Source organism: Thrips palmi, unplaced genomic scaffold (genome assembly GCF_012932325.1).
Source record: "Thrips palmi isolate BJ-2018 unplaced genomic scaffold, TpBJ-2018v1 HiC_scaffold_4, whole genome shotgun sequence".
Classification (NCBI taxonomy): Eukaryota; Metazoa; Arthropoda; class Insecta; order Thysanoptera; family Thripidae; genus Thrips; species Thrips palmi.
In genome coordinates, this window is record NW_023144631.1 from 7545088 (window position 1) to 7557471 (window position 12384).

Consider the following 12384-nt stretch of genomic DNA (forward strand, 5'->3'; position numbering starts at 1 on the left):
ACACAGATAACATGGTAAAAATCAAAATATCTCCCTTCTGCATTGCCGGTCGGGCAACACCCATCTTGTTCCGCCCCTGTGCCTCTTTCGCTGTTGGCTGCTGTCGCCTGTCGTCGCAGTGAATCAGAGTTGACAAAACATCCGCAACCTGCCGATTTTGTTGTGGTGTTATCATCAATGAAAGTCAAGATGCATTATTTGTGCTGAAATGAGTGTGTTTGGGGATTTTAGACGGGTCTGGGTGAAACGTTTTCCCAACAGTGACCTGCCAGCAGCTTGGGAAGAGGATGTGAGGGCCAACTTAGCCAAACACAAACAAAAGGTCGCCGTCCTGAGGGAGGAGCTCGAGAAGGAAGAATTCTACGTCGAGTATTTGGAACGCCTTCTCCAGGATGTGGCTGCCAGCAAGAGAGAGAACAGCGTGGAGCCGGCACCGCGCAAGGTGACCGACGGCAACAGGGGCCGGAGTCACAGAAATCAGGTGGGGTTAGGGTCGTCTGTAGGGGATGACGACAATTCGGACGAGTTCGACTCCAGGATCATCAAGTCCGGCAGCAAGGACTCGATCGACCAGTGCATTTCAGAGCTGTCTCGCGGCCTGTCGGAGACGGACCTTTCGTCCCCGTCGTCCCCGTCGCAGCCTGTTCAGAATTCGTCCCCTAACAGTCATGAGGCTCATGAGGCCCTGGAGCAGGAGGTGGCCCCCATCCAGGAAGAAACCAGCACAGGCATTTCCCCAGACCCCTCCAATTACATCACAGTTATTGAGGTGAACAGCGTTAACGCTAAAGGTGACAAGAATAATGGTGTTTCTGAGAAGCAAAGTCCTCCTTCCAGCAGTCCAACTGTCAATCAAGCGGCACCTGTCAGAAAGGTTTGTTGCTTTGAGTACAGGGGTTGATGTTTGTTTATGTGGTCCTCTTGATGAATGTTTAAAGATTACAAGTGCTCGTCTATTATCAATTCAATAATGGAAATGATTTTTGGTTTTAGGCTCCTCCTATTCCACCTCCTAAAAGATTCAGTAAATGCAAAGACGCAAGCCCTGAAGCACCTGTCAGCCCAGCTGAAGCTAAAAAGCGCAAGGAAGAAGAAGACGCTGCTGTTGCGGCATTGAATGAGGCTGTGGAGGCTGCCGAGGCATCTCAAAGTGCGCTCGATGCTGCCCTTGATAAGGACCCCGATTACAGGGATCCCATTGATTTGGTTGAAGATGAAGAGGAGGAAGAGCCGTATTATGACTCTGTGCCTTTAGATGGTGGTATGTGATTGGCTTTTATTTGCTTATTATTTTTATCTAGTAATTCAATTTTGAAAATTATGTAATTAACCAAGATATGGTATGGTTTCCTTCAGGTCTAGTTTCTGATGTTGATGAATCAGAGTTTACGGAAGACAGTGAAGATGCTAAAAGTGCGACTTTGCCAAGCCATGCATGGCTGCAAAATAAAGGTGCCTCACCATCTCCTGTTTTTACTTGTGAGCCAGAGAGTCCTGGCAAGAACTCAAATTATGTCAATATTGATTATTTTATCATGTAAGTCAACATTTGTCCAATTGCACTTTTAATTAACTCAAAAGTTTTTCTCTACTTTGATTAACTGACATTGAAATTGTTCCAGGCAAAGAGCTGGGGCTGCAACTCGCAGCAGCTCTGTGGAGTCAGAAGATGATGGAGAAGTGCCCCCTTTAATGCGAACAATATCGATTGATACGGAGCCCAATGATGATCTTCTGAGTACAGGAAGCTTCTCTGAAGCTAACTATGCTACCACCGGCAGCTCATCATCATTGGAATCATCCTTAACATCTGTAAGGGGCTGATGCCTGCTAATTGATCAATAATGGTGGAACAATTTAAAGTACAACACGTCTTTGTTCAATTTATTTTTCTTTAGAATACTGGAGACAAGGCAGAAGCAGAACGCATGACCATGTATAGATGTATAATCTCAAGTATTATGGAGAGTGAGACTTTATATGTGGAATGCTTGGCTGTATTGGTACAGTATATGAAAGCAATGAAAGCCACTCTGGGCACATCACAGCCTGTCATTTCCGAGCAGGACCTAAATACAGTCTTCTACAAAATCCCTGATCTTCACCGACTTCACCAGGCCTTCTTAGAGGGCCTACAAAAAAGATCACTCAATTGGGATGGGCGTCTTACGATTGGTGATCACTTCAAAATCATGGTAATTATATTCATTCTATATAATTAATAGTCTTGAGTTGAATAACACACAATTTTAATATTGTGTCTTGTGCAGGCAAGCAACATCAATGTTTATGGAGCCTTTCTACATAACTATTCGCGAGCTGTCGATACAGTGGGGCGCTGCTCGGCCAACAGCAATCAGTTCAATAAACTGACCCGAGACATTCCACTCCCATCCCAATCGGGTCAAAATGTTTCACTTGAAGATTTACTTCACAAGCCTGTGGCCCGAGTCCAGAAGAATGCTCTTGTTTTGCATGTATGTTTTTTCCACTTTTTAAATTCAAACTTAGGCTAACTGGATCATTTTTTAAAAATTTTCATGGTGTGTTTTTCTCTTTCAGGACCTGCTTAAGTACACACCCCTCTCGCATCCAGACCATAAAACATTATCTGAAGCTTTGGAGTTAACTCAAAGCTTCCTGGATGAGTTCAATATGATACATACAAAGGCTATGTTCCCTGCTGCAGACAGGGCACAGCGGCGGTTGGTCCGTAATTCCTTCATTGTTGAACTTGCTGACGGCCACAGAAAGCTCAGACACCTTTTTCTTTTCAATGATGTCATTGCTTGTGCTAAATATAAGGTAAAGAGTCTTTTTTTTTTCATTTTGAATTTTTTGAATATAATTTTGGTGTCTCTATGATGTATCGTAATGTTAACTAATATCCATCTTAAAATTTAAGGCATCTGGAAGAGAAAAATATACATTTGAATTGAAGTGGTACATACCACTATCAGATATTGTGATATTTGAAGAACCTGGTATAGAGCCTAGAGAAAGCAGTCCTCCTAATATCGTTGCCTTGAAAAGTGCTGCATCTACAGTACGTGACCAGCTTTTGTGGGAACAGAGAGCTGTTGGTGTAGAAAGACAACGTAGATCATCTCGTTCTGAGAAACATAGAAAAAAGCTTGCAGACTTGGAGGCTCAGTTGGTTTTAGCATCTCCAAACCTTGTCTTTCGTGTGGGAAACCGCACTTCAAGGGCTTACACATTCTTTTTATCATCAGAATTTGAACGAACACAATGGATTGAAGCAGTGCATGCATTGCAGGTAGTTTTCAAAGACTTAGTTACTTGTTTACATTGTGCACTTGCCGCTCTTTGGAACAAAGCCAAATATATTGTTTTACTGTTTCAGAGCTCTCAGCTTCCTGGGCCAGCTGTAACTGTATCAATGCTAGAGCTCCAAGCTTGGATCACAGCTTGCCGCAGTTATCTGAAGACAAATATGGGTTCTTATCTGCTGAGATCGGGAAAAGATGAAAGCTTACTTGTGGGTGATCTACATTTAACTTTAAAAGAATTGACTGGACTTGATCAAGCTGCTGGTTTGTATCTGATAATTATTGTCATTTCATCAGTTGTGCTTCACAGAAGAACCATTTTTAATTAATTTATTTTTTCAGATCTTTACATCTGTATTGAGCTTGATTCGTATGGGCACTATTTTCGCAAGGCTAAGACCAAACTTGTGTGTAATTCCTCATGCCCTCGTTGGGATGAATCTTTTGTCATTGAACTAGAAGGAGCTCAAAATCTTCGTATATTACTGTATGAAGAAGCTGCAGAAAGACCTCTCCTCCGTGCTAAGTGTACCCACAAGGTAAGGCATTGCCATCTCATGATGTATATTTTTAGTGTTGGTTTTCAAATTTGTTGTAACCAAGGTTGTAACTTATCTTAATTAATTCAATTTGATATTTCAGCTAAGCCGTTCGTGGCTATCGGAACAAAAGCTGGTTGAACAAACTGTTGAACTGAATAACTTATATTTGACACTTTCCCTGCGATTTGTCCCTAGTGAAGTTACTTTAAGAAGAGTTCCTACTGCAAAAGCAGGAGCTTTGTTTGGTGCTAAAATTGTTCAAGTGTGCAAGTAAGTCTTCGCATTAATTGACTATTATTATAAAATGAGATTGTTCATTTGAAGTGAACTCATTTACTTCTGTTTTTATTTTAGGCGACAAAAACGGCCCGTCCCTTTCATAATCACAAGCTGCATACGTGAGGTAGAAAGACGTGGAATGAATGAGGTTGGGGTGTACCGAGTTTCGGGCTCTGCATCTGATCTGAATCGCCTTAAAAAGTCTTTTGAAACAAGTAAGCCAACTGATATTTTTTGTTCAATGTGTGTGCTTTCTTAAACGTGTTTTCATCATTTAAAAAAATATTTTCTGTTCAGATTCCTATGAAGCAGAGCAGTTACTTAAAGATGTGGACATTCATTCAGCCACAGGAGTGCTGAAATTGTATTTAAGGGAGCTCCCAGAAGCTCTCTTTACTGATGAGCTGTATCCTAAATTTTTCCAAGCCTTCAATGGAAACAGGGAAGGTGATGCTCGGACTCAAGCTCTGGAACAGTGTTTCAATTTGCTTCCACCACTTAATCAGGGCATCATAAATTACATCATCAGTCATCTCATAAGGTAATATTGTGCTTTCTGATCTTATAGATTGCCTGGACCGTCCTTAAGCATTCTATTTTTGCTAAATTTTAATTTTTGTTGTGCAGGGTGAATCAACATGAGGCACAGAACAAAATGTCAATGCACAATTTGGCTACCGTGTTTGGACCCACTCTCTTGCGGCCAGGGTCCAAATTGGACAGCAACAAGACAAGGGATCCATTGGCAGCTGGCACAGTAGACGTCATGGCTCAGGCTGGTATTTTGTATCACTTTTTGCAGCAATCCCAGAAATAAGAGCAACAGTTATCTGTCTAGGTCCTGCGAACAAAAGTAGAAGCTGTCTTATTAGGGACCTATTGTGTAAGTGGCGTAATGAAAGAAAGCAACGACAGTATGGTGATAAACCTTTTGGTTATGTTAAAGTTACTGAAGATGTGCAGGCATTTCTTTAGCTTGCTGTCATTGAAAAGACTACATGCAGTTCCTCACAAATTTGAATATCAGTATTTCTGTGAAACAAGATGTGTTTCACAAACAAGCATATTATGATTTTCCAAAGACTGCTAAATCTGTATTTGTGAAGGTTTTTTTTTTTTTTTTTTTTTGTTTACTTCACACATTATGTACTTTTGAACACACTCCATATGTGATACATTTTTTATCAAGGTCCATGTTATTTATAGCATTCAAATACATTGTGTAAGTGATTACAAAGTGCACCAAATACGGAAAGATCACTACTGCTCACATCTTTGTGTTCCGATATTCATCAGGACTGAAACTGTTTTTTTTATTATTAGAATCCAAGTGGGCTTTGCCTTACTTAAATATGATCACTGATTTGTATCAAAATCTAAACATGATGCTTGAACTATGGATATGAAGGAGATATCAAACCTCTTCTTCAGGATGGTAAGAGACAATTTTGCCATGCATTTGCTGGAAGAATCAAGGAGATGAGTATGGCTTCAAATTCAAACAACACATGCCTTGATTCATCATGGTCATCTATGATGCTGGTATTTTGTCTTTAATTAATTTTTTCCTGTCCTTTTTTTTTGTCAAAAGTTTGATGTTTGAAAATTTTGATTTATTTATAGTAAGTAGGGATGGTGGGGGTAGTTGAGTGAGGGGAATGACCAATTAAGTTACCTAGCAGAAGATCATTAGCACCCATGCTGGATTTGGTGGGCTGTGAATTCTCTGTCTACTTCATCTCACTACAAAAATAATTATAGTGCTCTTCATTGGTAATTTTGCCTGAGACATCACATTTTCTTGAACTAAAGCTCATTGATAAGACTTCTATCTTGTTCCTCTTTTAATGTTATATTTTGTAAACCTGTACTTCTCCTTGTTGCAACTAAGTTTCCCTCCTAATTTTTGTATCCATAATTTTTACTGAACTTACATCACTGATCAAGTGATTTTTAAATTTACTTACGTCAATTTGGGTCAATACAACCTGTGTGTTTTGAACATAGATTTTTTAATATGGAGACAAAATACGTACTTTAGTGTGTCTCAAGGTTTTCATCTCAATCATCTCTCAGATTGCAAGATCTAGATTTAGGAGATTGCACTGAGAAATGGAACCGTTACTGGTGCTCTTTTCATTCCACTGTAGAACTTAATTTGTACTTTTATACGTCAGTTTGTTACTTTTTACTTCCGCTGGTGCAAGTGTTTTATAAAAGTGATTTTGGAATGAGAATTTTGGCTCATGTTTCCAATAGAGACTTGTTGTTTTTCATTAGTTTGTGCCAACTTTTTTTTACATCGAAAAAGAATAACATTGCCTTTGGTGTAAATGCCTTGGTAATTTTGAAGGAGATATTTTTCCTTGACCATGAATCAAATCCATCTCTTCCTTGTGGCAGAAGTGGAATTTTTCTGTCATGTTTCAATTTAAGACTTGTGTACATCACCATCACAGAAAGTTATTGTTCTGCGAGAAAGACTTAATCAAATGGACCATATTTTGTGGAAGTCACTTTTGCTCAAGTTTGTTTCTAATCTACCTTAATCAACAACAAAGGTTAAAAATTTTCTTGATGTGCGGTGTCTTTAAGAGAAAAAAAGAATGAGCCTTTCATGTCTTGTTTATAAACCATTAATCTTTGCTACAGTTTTGTTTGTTCTTTATCAGAGCTTAAAATACGAGTGGCATGGTCGTGTTAAGACTCGACTAGTCAGCTCTAAAATATTGTTGAAGAAGTAGAGCATTTTATTCATTGGTGCATATTAGTAATGTCAGTCAATATTATCATCTAGTCATAGAGAGCAGCTTAAAGCAAAATGTTACTATGCAGAATTTTTGTTGTGTTATTAATTCCTTCAAATTGAGCAGCAATTTTAGAGTAGTCCAGGTATGCTTCTGTTTAATCATTATATAAATATATTATTATTACTTGCCAGAGGTCTTGCTCTATGCTACTCAATTTCCATACTGTTTGTACAGTATATATTTGTTATGTAGACATAATTGCATTATTTTCATCCAAGTTGTGAACATAACTAAATTTTGTATTGTGCATGACTGTGTCTTACACAACTACTTTTATATTTGGAAATGTATTTTGGGTTGAATAGTGTAATAAAGCTATACTAAGAATCTGTTTGTCGATTCTTCTTTTCTTCCCTGTCCAATATAACTTTTACCGTTGACTTCCGGCGCCACCATGAATACCAGCGATTGGCATGGTAGTGCAGCCGCATGGCGAGCCACGCCGAGTACACCAAGTCAAGCGCAGCCATGATGGAAACCTGGAACGCACGCCAAATGCTTACAGTCATGTCCAAGAAGGATTTCTTTTTAGTTTTTGAATAAAACAAGGAGTCAAGAAACAGTAACGTGAGGTTCATTCTGAATCGCCAACTCATTTACGATGTAATACAATACTTCACAAACTGGTCTGTAACAACACCACCTTTCCTCTACCAAGGTACTGAAAGTGGGCTCATACAGTGGGCCAACCTGAAAGTAAGGCGCGTCGTCTGCATTGACTCCAAGCAGATGGGTCCCGAAGAGCGTCACTGGCGTGAAGATGATGAATGCCACTATGTCGAAGAGCAAATCCACGCTCCCGGTGTGAATCACCCATGCAGGGATAGAGGCGAGCACGCTGTAGCTGGCGTGGCAAGGCAATGAACAAAGAATAAAACGAGAAACAAGTGTCTGGACCGGGGGTGGAATCTCGTGCGCCACCTGGGCGTGCGAATGGTGGTGTACTGATGGCCGCACAGCTCGCAGCAAGAGGAATCGCTCTCGGCCAGCCAGCGCTCCAGGCAGGTCATGTGCACGCGGGCCACGGTGCCGCGGCACTCGCAGGGCGACACCAGGGACCCAGCGCCTCCAGCCCCCGGCACTGCGTCTGCGTCCTCGACCTCGGCCTCGGTGGCGCCGTAGGGGTAGGTGTCGCGGCAGATGCGGCAGATGGGGGTGCCGCTGTCTTGCCTCGCCAGGGCCGCGGCCTCGGCGTTGGCGGCGTTGGCGGCGTTGGCGGCCTCCTGGACCGCCTTGAGGAGCGTTACACAAGGCAGGACGGTCACGGTGGAGACGGAGCGGCACTCACGTTCTGGGCGCGGAAGCGTTCGATGACGGCCAGCCTCTCCCGGATGCGGCCCTGGTTCTCGGGGTCCAGCGGGTCCATGGGGACTGCCAGCGGCGCGAACTGCTCCAGGCGCTTCCCGAGGCCCGTGTAGTACTCGCTGGTGTCGTTGGCGGGGCGCGAAGGTGCGGACGGGCCGCTGTCCGCCGTGGCGGCCGTGGCGGCCGTGGCGGCGGGTAGGGCGGGCGGCCTGCTTTCTGCCGAGGTCGGCATCACCGCGAGAGACCAGGTCGGGGAGGTCGGTTGCGGGGCGGCGGGCACGTCGTCATCGCCCAGGTCGTCGTCGTCCAGGTCGAGGATGATGAGGTCGAGGACGTCGTCGTAGGCAGGAAGGCCTGGAGCAGAGCGTGGCGGGAAGACTGGCGGATGACGAGGCTGGCGCAGCGCGCTGCAAGCAGCCAGGAAAGTCCCCTTACCGCCAAGCTGGTCCTGGTCCTCTTCGAACTGCTCCTCCGCGACCTCCGAGTCCGACCAAGCGGACAGGCTGCGCCTCGTAGGAGTAGGGACCACAGTTAAACTTGTTACTCCGCGAAACGGACGCACGGCGCCGAACGCTCGGCCCTGCCGCCCTGCCCGCTGCGTCCCACCTGGGCACCTGGGCGTGGTGCGTTGGCGCAGGCCGTCGTCGTCATCGGGCTGCTCCTGGGCGTCACAGCTCGGCGCTGCCGTGGACCCCCCTCGGCCGTCGGGTGCTTCTCGTGCTTCGCGTTCTTCGGGGGGCGGGTCAGCCCGATGGTCCATGCCGGGCCACGCGCGCCACGGCCAGCATGGTCAGTCACAGCCCCGCGTCGCTGCAGGCGGCGGCGGCGGCGCCATGGGGGACGCGGCCGCGGGTCGCGACGCCGCGGCCGGCCCATTGTCTGTGGCCATTGTGATTGGGGCTGGCCGGCCCGGCGGCTGGCGCGGCTGGCCCCCGCGGCGCGCTCGTGTGTGTGCAGGCCAGCTCGACAATGATGCCTCGCCATTATTACTGCCTGGCTCGGCCTCGGCGGCCTCGGCCCCCTCGGCCCCGCTGCTGCCACGCAATTTCAACAAGCTAGCCGCCGTCCGCCCCCGGCACGCTCCGGCATGCCCCGGCACCACGAATAGCCATTCATGACCCATTCACGCGCACTAGTGCGGCTGGTGCACTGTGCTCGGGGAGAAGATACTCAAGATGTCGCGGGCACACTGGAATGGGCTTCGCAGGAATCTAACGGCCAGCCGAACAGCCCAGACCAACCTGGCGGCACCGTGTCACCTGTCGTCGGCCTTGGTCGCGTACCGGACGAACACCTGGAACACCATCTTGCAGATGCACAGCAGGATGATGCAGGTGACGAGGCCCAGCACCACGGCCTTGACGATCTGGAACTCGTCCAGGTTCCGGCCTTCCGCCGCCCCGACCTTGGCCCCCAGGTCCTCGTCGGCGTCCGGCCTGCGCGGCCCCGCGCCGAGGCCGCCGTGGTCCGCCCCCAGGAAGGCCGTGCAGTTGTTGGCGACGAACTGCCTGCACTCCTGCAGCGTCATGTCCTGGACCGAAGGAGGCCGGCGTGACGCCATCTTCGAGTGAACGCCGTTCAGGTCCCCAAGTCCACGACCTGGGCGAGGAGAGGGAGCCGACGAGCAGCTGCCTGCGGGCAGCCCAGGGCAGCCTAGCAGCCCGACTGAGCCAGCGCACACCCGCGCGCTGCCCACTGCCCGAATGCCCTCCATGTTCGCGGCTTCGCGGCTTCCTCCCACCCCAGCACTGCAGACTGACTCTGAGAGTCGCTCTCTCACTCTCTCTCGCACCCATACGGAGCGCCCTTATGTGCGAGAGAGACAGAGCGACGGAAACGACTCTCAGATTCAGTGTACTGGCCTGCCCGCGCCAGTCGCTGTGTTTTGATTTGCTTACACCAGTGAACCTCTTTCGGTCAGCCCGGTGTAAAGTGAGGCGTGGCCGCCATGCTGCTATTTCGGGAGTCACATAACCCACGTCCACGTCGACCACGTCCCGCGCCCAGCACGGCCCAGCAGCACTCCCGCCTTGCCGCCGCCTGCCGCCGCCTGCCGCCGCTTGCCGCAGCCCCGGCCGTTCCCACCGCACACCCCTACGGGCCCTGCGCAACGCCCCGTGAGTGCGAGAGAGACCGAGCAACCAAACCACTGTTCAGAATCGGCCTGCGGGGCTGCGGGGCTGCTGGGCCCTGGGGGAAGAGGGCGGGGTGCGGGGTGTCCTTGTTTACGAGTGGGCAGGCACGTCAGAAATGTTATGGATGTGGGCCTAAGGCCGAAGGGTGGACCGCGGAGCAGGCTTCCTCCTGCCTCTGACCTTGCCAACCATCACATGTAGTGTACACCTACGCCATTCAGACTGAGGGGAGTGGCCAAATAAAGGATGGCACCGTGGTTACGTACTTTGAAATAAATTTATTAATTTTATAGACTTTGTTTATACGTAGCGTATGTTACAAACATAGATAATACTTTTTACTACATCTAAATCAATAACCAAATATGTGGAGTTTTAATACTGGTCAACCTTCTCCCAATTGACATGACATGGCACCTATTTGTGGCTTGAATAACATTTTATACTTAGCAGAACAGACGTGAAGTGGTTTGAGCAGTGGATTGAGAAGATTCAAGGGGAAATAACTCTATCCAAATTTGCACAGCAAACATGTAAAATTCATCAAAATTCATCCAAATTTATGGAAATTCACTGAAATTCTTCTCAAAATTCAGTAGTTTTTACCTGAAATTCATTGGATTTGTACACTGAAATTCACAGTGATTTCCCCTTGAGAAGATTGTAGACCGGTAGCACAGAGTACGCACTAGCATGAATAGTAATCATGAGGTCTCACAAAAAAAATAACACTTACTGAATAATCCTTTTGGCACTGACAGCTGTCTGTGAGAAGGTCTGCAGAGTTACCACACAATAATTCTTTTCTCGTAGTTTGAGTCAAACTGAAACTATGTTCTTGCTAGTAGCTAGCCGTGGTGCTATTGTAATACTATAATACTTTAGTACTTATGGTGTCCCAAAATTTCAGAAAGGCAGAAGATCGAAAAGTGCAACTCTATCGTTAAGGCCGTACATCTAATTTGGAAGTACGGATTCGGAAAACAGTGATCACCACTGCAAAATTGACACGGAGCTAGACTCAGCTCGTCTCTAGCACTAAAATAAATAACGAAAATAGAAAATGCAACATCCGGCAGCCTGGCCTGGAGCCTACAAAAGTCCAGTGCGGTAGTGAAGCTGGTAGGAGCAGCCTTGCCCAGGGAGGATGGCGTGCGCGCTCTCAGCGCGTCTCTGGAGAGGCCCCGCGGAACGCTGGGCCCTGGAGTCTCCAGTCGACCTCGCGCGCCGGGCCGTGCCCACCGGGGCCGTGCCCACCGGGCCGTGCCCACCGAGGCCGTGCCCACCGGGGCCGTGCCCACCGGGGCCGTGCCCACCGAGGCCGTGCCCACCGAGGCCGTGCCCACCGGGGCCGCGCCCAGCGCACCTGCGCCCGGCGTTTGGGTCGGGGCGTCTCTCAGGGACATGGTGCGTCTGGTCTGTCCCGGAGCCGCGCATGCTCCTGGTGGCCCCGGCAGATCGGGGCCGTTATCCTGGGGGAGGCCCCCGCCCCCGTCCGGCGTCGTGGAGGCCGCCGCCTTCGTTCGCCTCCCGGAACGCCGTCGGGGCGGCACGCGCCTCTCACGCGGCTCCTCCGTGCTGGAGCCGGCCGAGCAGGGCTCCTCCTGGGGGCGACGGCTTCGACGAGAAGCCTTGCCGCCGGTCCGCGGCTCCTGCGCCCCTGGGGTGTCCGTCGGTGGCAGACGCCCACTGGCCGACCTGTGGATGGCGGCCTTGGTCTGCGAGCTGGCACGACGGCGAGGTGCGGCAGGGTGGACCGCCAGGGCCGCGTCATCGTAGGACACCTCGCTGCCGTCGTCCACCGAGCGGCCCTTCCGGGAGCCAGCGCGGGCGGCGCGGGCCAGCGAGTGCGTCCGGCGCACGGCTGGCTTGCCTGCCGCGCCGTCCTGGTGGTCCTGGTGGTCCTGGTGGTCCTCGTCGACGGGCAGCCCCTCGCGGCCGTCGGCGAACCAGCGGCACACGCCACACTCACTGGCCGGCCTGGAGGGGCGGTGGCTGCGGCCTCTGTTGCGGCGGTGGCCGC

At 48.7% G+C, this 12384-nt stretch overlaps 3 protein-coding genes across 3 annotated transcripts; 1 reads left to right on the forward strand and 2 right to left on the reverse strand.

Annotated features, from left to right (window-relative positions):
• The first annotated feature begins 81 nt into the window (after positions 1-81).
• LOC117649196 (active breakpoint cluster region-related protein) lies at positions 82-7248 on the forward strand. Its single transcript, XM_034391703.1, has 14 exons — positions 82-874; positions 994-1261; positions 1357-1537; positions 1623-1812; positions 1899-2195; positions 2271-2477; positions 2563-2805; positions 2906-3277; positions 3365-3554; positions 3633-3829; positions 3933-4102; positions 4187-4326; positions 4409-4652; positions 4739-7248. The coding sequence occupies exons 1-14, from the start codon at positions 209-211 to the stop codon at positions 4926-4928; spliced, it is 3555 nt and encodes a 1184-aa protein (XP_034247594.1). The 5' UTR covers positions 82-208; the 3' UTR covers positions 4929-7248.
• Positions 7193-9015, reverse strand: LOC117649203. The gene is made up of 4 exons (XM_034391722.1): positions 8210-9015; positions 7843-8141; positions 7612-7765; positions 7193-7400 (listed from the first exon to the last, which is right to left on the reverse strand). The coding sequence occupies exons 1-4, from the start codon at positions 8984-8986 to the stop codon at positions 7242-7244; spliced, it is 1389 nt and encodes a 462-aa protein (XP_034247613.1). The 5' UTR covers positions 8987-9015; the 3' UTR covers positions 7193-7241.
• Positions 9016-9163: 148 nt separating this feature from the next.
• LOC117649202 lies at positions 9164-9878 on the reverse strand. The gene has a single exon (XM_034391721.1). The coding sequence runs from the start codon at positions 9785-9787 to the stop codon at positions 9482-9484; it is 306 nt and encodes a 101-aa protein (XP_034247612.1). The 5' UTR covers positions 9788-9878; the 3' UTR covers positions 9164-9481.
• Positions 9879-12384: the final 2506 nt, after the last annotated feature.

Excerpts from the sequence above, each read along its gene's own strand:
- LOC117649196 (XM_034391703.1), top strand. The coding sequence starts at position 209 with ATGAGTGTGTTTGGGGATTTTAGACGGGTCTGGGTGAAACGTTTTCCC. Across the intron at positions 1,538-1,622 it reads AATATTGATTATTTTATCAT|GCAAAGAGCTGGGGCTGCAA; the intron begins GTAAGTCAACAT and ends AAATTGTTCCAG. Across the intron at positions 3,830-3,932 it reads GTGCTAAGTGTACCCACAAG|CTAAGCCGTTCGTGGCTATC; the intron begins GTAAGGCATTGC and ends TTGATATTTCAG.
- LOC117649203 (XM_034391722.1), bottom strand. The coding sequence starts at position 8,986 with ATGGACCATCGGGCTGACCCGCCCCCCGAAGAACGCGAAGCACGAGAA. Across the intron at positions 8,142-8,209 it reads AACGCTTCCGCGCCCAGAAC|GCCGCCAACGCCGCCAACGC; the intron begins GTGAGTGCCGCT and ends GCGGTCCAGGAG. Across the intron at positions 7,401-7,611 it reads ACGACGCGCCTTACTTTCAG|GTTTCCATCATGGCTGCGCT; the intron begins GTTGGCCCACTG and ends CGTGCGTTCCAG.
- LOC117649202 (XM_034391721.1), bottom strand. The coding sequence starts at position 9,787 with ATGGCGTCACGCCGGCCTCCTTCGGTCCAGGACATGACGCTGCAGGAG.